General features: G+C 47.2%; 1 protein-coding gene and 1 long non-coding RNA gene across 5 annotated transcripts in view; one reads left to right on the top strand and one right to left on the bottom strand.

Annotated features, from left to right (window-relative positions):
• The first annotated feature begins 55 nt into the window (after positions 1-55).
• Positions 56-2,576, top strand: LOC308470224. Its single transcript, XR_013982277.1, has 2 exons — positions 56-234; positions 716-2,576. It is a non-coding gene; the product is annotated as an uncharacterized lncRNA (long non-coding RNA).
• Positions 2,577-4,094: 1,518 nt separating this feature from the next.
• The window catches only part of LOC308469434 (uncharacterized protein), a 32,896-nt gene continuing 24,955 nt past the window's right edge, over positions 4,095-12,035 (bottom strand). For all 4 annotated transcript variants that reach the window (XM_080991894.1, XM_080991891.1, XM_080991892.1 and 1 more), the window contains exon 4: positions 4,095-11,330. In XM_080991894.1, coding sequence (XP_080848020.1) covers positions 10,066-11,330 — 1,265 coding nt within the window. In that variant the 3' untranslated portion in view covers positions 4,095-10,065. The remainder of the gene's footprint in view (positions 11,331-12,035) is intronic.

Genomic DNA, 12,035 nt, shown 5'->3' with positions numbered 1-12,035 from the left:
CATGGCCTAGAGCGGCTTGTTTTTATGTCACGTGCTGTTGTGTTTCCAGGTCAGGAGGAGTCGGAGCTGGGCGGGGTGAGGGGAGAGGTGGATGCTTTTATACGACACTGGAGGACCTTATGGTGGCCGAGTGGGGAAAGCTCCTGCAGTTTTAAGAAGTGGGCATTTTAGCAAGTGTGGCATGGAAGACAAGCTGCCCCTATTGCAATTTTCTTTTCTGCACAGTTACTAAAGGTGGAGGAGCCTTTGGCAATCAGCTTTATTTTGCCTGTTTATTAATGCATATCATTGTTTTTCGCTTTTGTTTGTTTCAGCGTTATTGTTGGTTTTAATTTTCGTTGTGAGTTTGCCGTTTTGTTTTGAAAAGCGACTCATAAGTCATAATAATAATAATAATATAAAAAAATCCTGTCTTCCAACAGTGGTCAACAAGATGCCTATGGGAAGCCCACAAAGCAAGAAACTCAGTAACAATAGTACTGTTCTCTCTACCTGTGTGTTCATAGGGAACTCGTATTCAGAGGCATACTGAGCCCCACAAACTCCCAAAATCTGCCCCAAAGGGTATGTGGGGTAAACATAGGACAGGTTTAGGGAAGTACACGGAGGGAGAAGGGCACATTCTGTTGCTCTAATATAAATCCTTCCACTAATGTAATGAGATACTATGCTGGATATACAAGCCATAACATTTATTGAATGTTTTTTTGTTTAGAGGCAGCAAAGGGGCTAGAACTGTTGGGAAGAAAAGTGTGGCAGTGAACTGGGCAAAACGTTTCTTTGCATGAGAGGAAAAGGACACATTCAGATTTGTTTTTTTAGGGAGACAGAGAGGAAATGTTCCTAATTTGAGAAGGTAGCAACTTGGTTCTTTATTTGCATACAATTATTCAGTCTTGTTGGAAATAATGGGATTTGAATTAATCACAGCTAAATTGCCCCACTAATTTCAATTGGATGCATCTCAATATGAGTTGGATTTGAGCTGATGTATGTGGTTGAAGCCTGCTGATTCAGGCTTCAGAATGGAAAAGCTTGGAATTAACCTTCATTTTTACAAACTTAGTTTAATTATTAAAATTTAATTTCTTTGTTCTTAAGTGTACAGTTATGAATACTTCATGAAGTTTATAGCAGATATGTCTCCAGCTCTTATTATTAATGGAAATTGTTATGTACCAGTAAGTAGATTTATGAATTTTACTTTTTTTTTTCTTCAAGTGTCTTTTGGTGTTCTGAATTATATGTTTAATAAACTGGGTTTAACCTGCTTGCATTCAGTTTTATTTTAACCATTTAGAAATAAAAATAAAATTGTGTGGTGCAGCTGTAAGCATTTTTACTCCAAAGCAAACTGTCCTGAGTTTAATGGGATTCAGGCCTATCAGCATGCTCTGCTATTCTCACTCTGAAACAGTTTCAGAGATCACTTTAGCTCTGCTGCTGACTTCTGGACTTAAAAAAAAAAAAAAATAGGTAGGTAAATTTATAACTACAGAGGAAAGGTGAGACCCTCACTTCTGCCCCATGTCTCCTACTGCAGACATCCATGAACTCAGTTTGTACCTAAGTAGGGTGCTGCTCATTTGAGCAACTTGAACACTGCAAGCTTCAGAGAAAGGCAGAGATGGGGAACCTGTGGCTTTCCAGGTGCTGTTGGATTCCCAGCTCTCCTCAGCTCCAGTCAGCATGCCCAACGGTCAGAGGTGGCGGGAGTCACAGACCTAGAGTGCCACAGGTTTCCCTGCTCTGGGCGTTGGGGACACAGCTTCATAAAGGCTGCAGCTCGGGGCATTTTCAGACTGTCACTATTTGAATGGGATTCAATTACACAGGGAGTTGGTATTCTGCAACAAACACGCTTCCCCCCACAAAAGACCAGACTTTTTGCAGTAAGGAAAGTGACAGGGAAATGCACTGGAAAGTGTGGGATAACACTTGCTGTGATGCAGCACTGAGGAGCCAATCCACATCACACATTTAAAGCACAGCCAAAGCTCATGACTTCCCTAAAGAAAATATTTGGAATGGTAGTTTCCACTCACAGATGTGCAATTTCTGGCACCCTTAACCAACTATGGTTCCTGGGATTCTTTTGGGGAAGTAATGTGCTTAAGATTCCTGCACCACACGTGGTTGGACTAGATGACCCTCAGGGTCCCTTTCCAGCTCTACAGTTCTATGAAAAGCACATGGGATGCTTTAAATGTGCGGTGCTGATGTGCCCATTATCCAATCTCCCACAAACAAATCAGGATGAATGCTCAATAAACAGGCTGTCTCGAAGTGCCCTTGATTTAGCCCCTCACATTTTTAACTTAAAACTGCCTGGTTACAACAGTGTTATTTTATGCAAGCATTTCATTAGCCCAGACGTTCTTCTGGCTGACACTATTGTTTCATCTTGATTTTGTGTGTGTTTTTTAAACCCGCTGCACCACCGCCTGTGTTTATGTTTGTTTTTATTGCATTGTTTTATATGCTGTGAGCCGGCTCTGAGCCCTGTGTTTTGCGGGGGAAGGGCGGGATATGCATTTCGCTCCTAAATAAATAAAATCAATAAAAGCCTCTCTGCTGGGTCTGCTGTAGTCATTTCTGCCGCAACAGCTTCTCCCCCAGAGATTTAAAAGCCGAGAGGGTTCCCCCCCCCTCCTCCTTTGGGCTTCAGACCTACTAGGAAAGTATAATGGTCTGCAATATGTAATCAATAGTAAAAAAGAAATGTTTCTCAGCAGCTGCAGTCTCTGAAATGGCAGCCTCTGCACGGTGATTAACAAAAGATGTTGCTGAGCTGGAAAGGACATGGAAAAGGGCAATCAAAATTATCAAACAACTAGAGCAACTTCCTTATGAGGAAAGGTTAAGGGTTTTTTTTAAATACAGGACAATTTTTCTCCAAATCCCCCCCCCCCCCCGGGCTTCAGATTGCTGGAAATTATTGAGGCCCACCAGTCACAAAATGGAGGCAACATTTGACATAATAATTTGGCAATTACTGTCTTTTTTCTTCTTTTTTTTACTGAAATCTAATCCATCTTTGAAAATGGTTGAATTCTATGCTGCACTATTTTCCTTGTGGCAAGGCGTTCCAGAGCTCACCTTTCCTCAAGTTCAGTGCAGCTGTTGGAAGTGGTAAGAGAGGATGGGTGTTCTTGCAGTTGGGGCCTGCTTGTCAGCCTCCCAGAGGCATCAAGCTGGCCGCTACCTGGGTGCTGAAATGTACTTAGGCAGGAAGAACCAGCTGCACAAATATAAGATGGGGGGCACCTGGCTTGCCAGAAGTACAAATGAAAAGGATCTAGGGGTCTTGGTAGACCACAAACTTAACATGTCAACAGTGTGATATAGCAGCAAAAAAAGCGACTGCCATTCTAGGCTGTATAAGTAACAGGACCGCACTATTATGCCTTGGTCAGACCCCACCTGGAGTCCTGTGTCCAGTTCTGAGCATCACGATTTAAGGATATTGACAAGCTGGAACATGTACAGGTGTGGGTAACTAAGATAATCAAGGGTCTGGGAATCAAGTCTTATGAAGAATGGTTCAGGGGGTTGGATGTGTTTAACCTGGTAAAGAGGAGACTGAAAGGCGATATAATAGCCATCTTCAAATATCTAAAAGGTTATCATCACATGGGAGATGGAGCAAGTTTGTTTTCTCCTGCTCCGGAGGGTAGGACCCAAACCAATGGCTTCAAGTTACAAGAAAGGAGATTCTGACCCTGCATTGTGGAAGACAATCCCAACACAGGTTTTAGTGAAGCCTGCGGATGGTACCAATTCTGCCACTTCATTCTGCCATCTAAGTCTGCAAATTCATGTTTAACAACTGTGTTTTGTTACACTTTTTTTTAAGGATCAACCTCCAGCCATTTCACAGAACAAGAATGCTAGAGAAAAGAATGGTCCTAGGCAGAATTTCAGAGGCAGCCAAAAGAGAAACAGAAAATAAAACCCATAATTTACCTTACAACTTGAAACTGGAGCTTCTTCTCAATATGGAACAAGTCATCTTGAGATATAAAAAATTAATGGCAAAAAAGGAGGGGGAGAATTTAATGTAAAATCTACAAGTAATGCATATCCCTAATAAATTGAATTTAAGGTTTTTTTTAATGCATTTTTACAACTACAGATTCACAAACATTCATAGGAAGGAAGCAGTGTTCACCTCTCCCCGTGCCTCTTCATGTGAACAGCAAACATGCAGACACGTCGAGGGATATAAACGGACGTGAAAGGTGGATTTAAGAATAAGTGAGGTCAAGGGAAGCTGGAGGAGGGCGGTGGGCTGATAATTTCAAGAGACGGTGCAGCTCAATTTCTCCCAGCAGTACAGGCAGATTCCAAGAAAGGCGTCCATTTCATGATGCCCCATCTTTGAGAAAGGAGTCCATTTTCTGACCCCTCTTACTTCTTGTAGGAAGATGGAAGTGTGGCCATTTTCTTCTTGTGGAGGCTTGGGCAAGACCTTGTTCTGAAGTCCTAGAGAGGATGATACCGTCCCCATGCCCTTCCAGGCACTGTGTTCCCTGTTGTCACGGTACAGCAAAGCCAGGGGAGCCAGGTTCAAATGTCCCCTCATCCATGAAAGAGAAACTAATTGTGATGGAGCGTCATGTTTGTTTATCTCTTTAACTGTTTGTGTATAGAAATGGGGGGGGGGGAGGGAGAGGACCCCCAATAAGTGTCTGAGCTGGTAGTGAGTGTCTCGGGTTCAGAAAGGTTGGAGGCTACTTTTCCACAAAAAAGGGTGTTTGCAAGGGAGAGGAGCAAAATGCTGCCTCCTTCCTTGTCATTGTATTTCAAGCATTTTTCTCTCCAGCTCACTGCCAGTGAGGAAACTGCTTCAAGACAATGAGCAAGGAAAGGGGAGCTGGGGAGGGTTCAAGGTTCGTCCCCCCACACCCTCCAAACACACTCCACGTCGTGGGATGAACAACCCCTCCCTCTACCATCACAATCTGTATTCCCCTGCTTAAAAAAAAAGAAATCAGGATTGAATAAACTATACAATTAACTTCTCCCACCCCACATCTAGTTTCACTCTTACTGAGCGTCATATGGGAAGTCCCTCCTCTCCAGCCTTGTCTCCCTCACAGGGTTATCGTTAGGACAAAAAAGGATTTCCACTCCTGCCTGCCCCCTTTTCCATTTGTATTTGGCCCTGAGCTCATTGAAAAAGTTGCAAATTATGGGGCAGATGCTGCCGTTGTTACCTTAGCACAGGGGGAGAGAACCACTGGCCCACCAGATGTGGTTGGACTACAATTCCCATCATCCCTATTGACTACGCTAGCTGAAGTTGATGGGAGTGGAGAGCACAGCAACACCGAGAGGGCTGCAGGCTCCCAAGCTCTGCCTTAAGTGTGCAAGGATTCCTTATCATGTTGTTCCCAATTTATACTGAGTGCCCATAGCACCCTTCACCAACCAGGTGCCCTCCAGGTGCTGTTGTGCTACAACTCCCACCTGCCCCAGCCAGCATAGCTAATGGGAGTTGTAGTTTAACACCACCTGGGGAACAGCCTGCCATAACTGGCCAATCCTAGATATATGAAGAGGGGAAAAAACAGATCAAGCTAAAACAGCCCTACTAGTGGAAGGGGGGGAGAGGGGAGCAAAAAGACTACCGTTATCTCTCTATCTTTGATTATTTGTATTTATTTATTTAAAAATCCCTTCCTTTACTCCTTTCTAGATCCCAAGTGCTGAACTTCCAGGTTGTCATTATTTGCAAGGAGGATCACAATGTGAGCAAAATCAGGGTTGTGCAAAGATAGTTGATAGTTCATTTGGAGCTCTTGCACAACAAACCTACTTCCTTACAATAAGCAAAGGGGAGGGGAAATGCTCAGGAAAGTGTGGGAAAACACTTGCCTCAATGTTACGCCATCTAGCCTCCTCGCGAACAAATCAGAATGTCGTTCTAATCTCCCTGCAAGCAAAGCAGGACGAAGGCTCAACAAACAGCTCACCTGGCAGCACCCATGAAACCTTCCCTTTCTGCCTTTGCAAGAAGACATGTCCACCTTTTGGGTGGGTGAGATCTAAATTAATTTCTCCTCTGCTCCCAGCATGCTGCCCTGTTCTGACTCTCCTACACGAACTCGCTTTTCTTCATCTTGTATACACCTAGGGCTTTTTTTCAGCCAGAACTCTCCAGAATTCAGTTTTGGCACCCCTCAGGCGGCCGCCATTGCCATTACAGTCAAACTTCAGCTCCTGAACAGCCCCATTTTCGAATGATTCAGCTCCCGAACGCCAAAAATCTGGAAGGAAATGTTCCAGTTTTCGAATGTTTTTTGGAAGCTGAACATCCAACGTAGCTTCCGCTTGAGTGCAGGAAGCTTGTGCAACCAATCGGAAACCACGCCTTGGTTGTCAAACGTTTCAGAAGCTAAACAGGCTTCCAGAATGGATTGTAGTCCAATTTTACCTGGAGGGCCACGGTTTCCCACCCCAGCATTATGTAATTTCCCCATAAAGCTCCGTTCCCTTCATCCTGGAGGGGGACAGTTAAGCAGTCTCCTTCCTTCCCTCCGCATCCCAGTTATTCCTGGGAGCACCACTTTATCCAGGACACACCAACTGTCCGCTTTGGGGCAGGCCAACATGTCTGCTCATTGATGGACAGCTGTAGGCAGGCTTCAAGTGATGTGACGTGTGGTCGAATTAAGAAGACAGCAAAGAGTTTGCACTTCTCCTCACATTCACCTCAAACTGGAGCTTTGCAAGAGAGACGTGTTGAGTTGCTAGTGTACAGTACATGCACGTCTGAACCGGGCCAGAGAATCACCCTTTCTCCAAGAAAAAAATGCACATGCACCTAACCTGCTTTTATAATTTTCTCACTCACACGCACTTTATGCAATTTGCTCTCCACTCCTTAGTCCTCCTCTTCTTCCAGTACCCCCATACTAAGGTCATATCCACACTAGGCATGGACAAATATGTCAAGTACAGTTTCTCATTTCCCCCCAATCTTAAATTCATTTCTCTGCTTTTCCACATCAGTTTGCAATTTTCTCCTCTAAAAAAAAAAGTCCTCATGAAAATTCATCAGCATCTTAGTGTGAATTTCTCCTAATATATACATTTTTTGCATGTAATTTTGCCTAAAACGCACATTTCCCCAAAGCAATTTCCTCTAATATAATTCATTTTAATGGTATTTTCGCTAACATGTGCATTTATATGCACACCTTACCCTAGTATATGCATTTTGTACACACTGTTTGCCTGCACGACCGCATGGCAAAATTCAGAGAAGTGCAAAGTTCAAAGGATGGCTGTGTTTTGGATCGTGCATTGTTTCAGAAGACGCAAATTAGGCAAGCTTGCCTTTAAATGCAAACTGAATCCAACCTCTCCCTCATCCCTAACCCACCCAGTGCATTCAGAGCACTCTTACACCACTTTAGCAGTCCTAGAGAATCCTGGGGACCGTAGTTTGTTAAGGGTGTGGGAACTGTTCCATGAGGACAACAGCAGCCTTGAAAAACTATGGTTTTCAGGACTCGAATGGTTTCTCAGCCCTGCTTCCACATTTGCTATGTATCAGAGATGGGGAACCTGCAGCCCTCTAGAGGTTGCTGAGACTTAAACTCCCATGATGCCTGTTCACTGGCCATGCTAGCTGATGCTGCTGGGAGTCAGAGTCCAGGACCGTCTGCAGAGTCATGTTAACCCCTCCCCCCCCAAAAAATCAATTCTTTAACACAACAGGGTGCTCCTAAACACATGCTAAGCCTAGCTTGTTTCCAGTACCAGAACTGAACTGAGCTTACAGTCCTTCTATACTACAATCCATCACTACTTAGTTTTTCCCATTTTGGCAGCCCAGGAGGTTTCTTGGGAGTTGGGTGTGCTTAGCTCCTGTAAAACAACCAGGAGTCAGAATCTATTTGTCAACCTGCTGCAACTATCACCACAATCCCAATCGACCTTCTGCCTCTATAGGAAACTTTCCCAGCCAGAGGCCACAGTCCCTCGTGGGCGGCCTCCCAGGAACTTCAAACTAGTGGCAAAGGGGTCTGGAGGGCCGCATTCTGGACCCCAGGGGCTGAGGTTCCCCACCATCGCTCTACAAAACTATAGATTCCCTTGGCTGATTAATACAACGGGTCTGGAAAGAGGCTTGAATTACTCGGGCCAAGCAAGTGAGCAGCAAGAGCTCAACATTCCTGCATTGCAGGGGGTTGGACTAGATGACCCTTGGGATCCCTTCCAACTCTACAATTCCATGATTCTATGTTAAGACTGGGGGCAGGCACTTCTGCTGTGAACTTGAAAGCAGTTAAAGGATGATACATCTAGCGCTTTACATCATATTTCTGGGCGGGGAGGGGACCATTTGCGGTGCTCTACCTGCAACGCATGCTTAGCTCATGGCCTTGACTATTCGGTCAGGCCCTCAGAGGAGGTCAGTACTGCATGCATGCAAATATCCCCCATCCACCCAGGCAGAAAAATGAAGGGCAGAGGTGAGCTTGCCCTAGATTCACTCAGGGCAGGGGGGACAAAAATAGGGCCACACGTCACAGGCTAGGGGTGGTAAAACACAGTGGGACTGGATGAATTTGTTCACAGCCAGGTGCAGCAGAGGATCTTTGCCTGCAAGAAACTTGTGGCGCAGTGATTGGGTGGCAGAGGAGAATAACAGTTATACAGGTCTCCTGCCATCCCACAAAATACTTTTGCTTCTACAAATCCACACCCTGCCAGCTTTCCAATGAAAAGGGAAGGAGGACAGAGTTATCAGAAGTGTTTTCAAACTACATCCTGGGGTGCGAATGGGAATGCTTGGCAATTTCTCAGAAGAGAAGAAAGGAAATGGAGGACAAGCTGTCCTCTCAAAGGAAAGCGAGGCCACCACAATGCAACAAATATTCTCAAAACCAATGAAATGCTCATCTATAAGAGTGTGTTGGGTGTGCTGAAAGACACCGTCGGGCTTCAAGGCGGTGACAAGTTTAGAGGCCCAAGAGGCCCAGGCAGGTGTTTCCATGCAAACTATGTGTGGGTGGGTGTATGTCATAATAAATTTCCCAGAATCCTCTGCAACACACTCCCATTTTGTGGCGGCGACCGCTCAGGGCTGCTTCAGGGGACGAGATGCTCTGGACAGGTTTCCATAATGGAAAGCTGCCTTGAGAGACACTGCCTTGGAAGAGCTGAATTGTTCATCTCCATGCCGAGTCCTGCCCACCCTCCACCTTGGCTATTCTCTGTGGCAGGGATAGGGAACTTCCAGATGTTGTTGACTCCCAATGGCCCTGGCTGACATGGCCAGCAGAGAAGGGTGATGGGAGTTGCAGTTCAACACCAGGCAGAGGGCCCCATCCCTGACCCAAAGAGTGTCACCAGAACACAGGAAGTTCCCTTATACGGTCAACCCGCAGGTCCCTCTGGCTCAGAACTTTCTACACTGACCGTGAGCTGCTCTCTATGGTTCCAGGCACAGGATTCTCCCTGCCCTAGCTGGAGGCTGTGGGGACTGAGTCTGGAACTGCATAGCTTATGTACTACCAGTGAGCCACGGCCTTTCCCTTGACCTCAGGGATGGTCTACAGAGTTTGCTAGCTGGGACTCACAGGCAGGTGGCAGGCACCATAAGAACAAAGCTGGCTTTGCGCCAAGTCAGACCACGGGTCCTTCTAGCCGAATGTGTGCATCTCCCCTTATGTATGGGGGATGGAGGTGGGGAATGCAGCATGCACATGTGCCACACTTGCGCACTCTTCATGGGCTGGAGGCTGGGAGATCTGCACAAACCACAGGCCTAGCCATGTTGGTGCCCATCACACCAGCAAGCCTTAACAGCCAGGATGAATGACCAGCCTTTGGAGGAAACTTATACCTATGGAGAGAAAAAATATACGTGTCTTCTTTCTAAATTGTAAGAGAGATTCCGCGCCTTAATGTTATGTGTAGAGAATAAAAACGGCCCTCGAGATTACAGAAGCTAAGGCCATCCCTGATTTACAAGATTCCTGGCCCGGGCGATGGGTGAAGTGGCCCCATCAGGAGGGCCAGCCTAGTGACCAAAGCCTCTCCCCGCTCTTACGCGCATTTATATGGCTCCTCTCCCGTGTGGACCCTCTTGTGACTTAGGAGGTGGGAGCTGGAAATGAAGCACTTCCCGCACTCCAAGCACTCGTAGGGCTTCTCCCCCGTGTGTACCCGCTTATGGCTGACGAGGCGAGAGCTCGAGATGAAGCTCTTGCCGCACTCGGAGCACTCAAAAGGCTTCTCTCCCGTGTGGGTTCTCTTGTGTGTGATGAGGGAGGCTTTCTGCCGGAAGCTCTTGCCGCACCCTGAGCATATATATGGCTTCTCTCCCGTGTGGATCCGGCTGTGCGCCGTCAGGTTGGAGCTCCGGCTGAAGTTCTTGCCGCAGTCGGGGCACTTGTACGGCTTCTCGCCCGTGTGGGTCCTCTTGTGGTCGGTGAGGTGGGAGCTGCTCCCGAAGCGCTTCCCGCACTCCAAGCACTCGTAGGGCTTCTCTCCGGTGTGCACCCGGATGTGGTTGATGATCTGCGAGCAGGCGCTGAAGCTCTTCCCGCACAGCGTGCACTCGTAGGGCTTCTCTCCCGTGTGGGTCCGCTTGTGGGTGATGAGGGAGGCTTTCTGGTTAAAGTTCTTGCCGCAGTACGAGCAGCTGTAGGGCTTCTCTCCGGTGTGGACCCTCTTGTGCGTGATGAGCTGGGAGCTGGTGCTGAAGCTCTTCCCGCACTCGGAGCACTCGTACGGCTTCTCGCCCGTGTGGGTCCTCTCGTGGGTGATCAGGGAGGCTTTCTGGTTGAAGCTCTTCCCGCAGACCGCGCACTTGTGAGGCTTCTCGGGCATGTGGGTCTCCTCGTGCCTCATGAGCTCAGAGGGGTGCGAGAACCAGGTCTCGCACACAGAGCACTTGTAGGGCTTCTCCCCAGTGTGGATCCTCTCGTGGATCACCAGGTGGGTTCTCTCGTAGAAGCTTGCCCCGCAAAAGGAGCATTTGTGGGGCTTTTCAATCGGCTGCATTTCCTGATGGCCAAAGCTCTGGCAGGAGCTTTCCCCCGAGTCAGCGTGCCTGTGGGTTCCCTCCTGGGAGGAACCTTCGCGTAAGCCCCTCTCGCCTTCCTCAGAAAGCTTGGCGGCCTTCCCAGGAGGGCTTTCCAGGTGGCCTTCAGGCCCCTGGCGACTTTCAGTCTTCCCGTCCATCTCAAGGCCCTGGAAACCTTTCCCTTTGGTTCTTTCCAGCGATGCCCCACCAATGCCCACTTGATCAGGCCGGTCGGCCTGAAAGGATGACTCCTCGTCGTCGTCATCTTGCACTTGCTCATTGCCTGTTGGAACACAAATACAGTGGTACCTTGGGTTACATACGCTTCAGGTTACATACGCCTCAGGTTACAGACTCCGCTAACCTGGAAATAGCACCTCGGGTTAAGAACTTTACTTCAGGATGAGAACAGATATTGGGCTCCGGCGGCGCGGCGGCAGCAGGAGGCCCCATTAGCTAAAGTGGTGCTTCAGGTTAAGAACAGTTTCAGGTTAAGAACGGACCTCCAGAACGAATTAAGTTCTTAACCCGAGGTACCACTACATAAGAATCGTAGTGAAGGGCCCTGCTGCATCACCCCAGAGGCCAGCTTCCTCTTTCCCACAGTAGCCAACCGGGTACCCCTCTAGCAAGCCCACAAACAGGATGTGTGGGCAACAGCCTTCTTTCCTCTTTGACCTCCCAACAAACCATGAGATTCCATTTAGCTAACACCGACAAGCTAATTCCACAACGGAATACTGCGTTACAGTGGTGCCTCGCAAGACGAAATTAATTCGTTCTGCGAGTTTTTTCGTCTTACGAGTTTTTTCGTCTTGCGAAGCACGGTTTCAATTTTTTCAAAAAAATCTTCAAAAACCTCAAAAAAGGCTACCACACCGCGTGCTATGAGTTGCTCCCCAAAGTCAAGTCGCAACTGCACCTCTTCAAGCAATGCACCCTGGGTATTAACGGTTTTACGAAAAAGGAAACAAACTTGCAAGACGTT

The sequence above is a fragment of the Podarcis pityusensis genome (genome assembly GCF_964106645.2).
Source record: "Podarcis pityusensis genome assembly, chromosome: 2".
NCBI lineage: Eukaryota > Metazoa > Chordata > Lepidosauria > Squamata > Lacertidae > Podarcis > Podarcis pityusensis.
The sequence above is the reverse complement of the archived record's forward strand: the minus strand, read 5'-3'. Positions and strand labels throughout refer to the sequence as shown.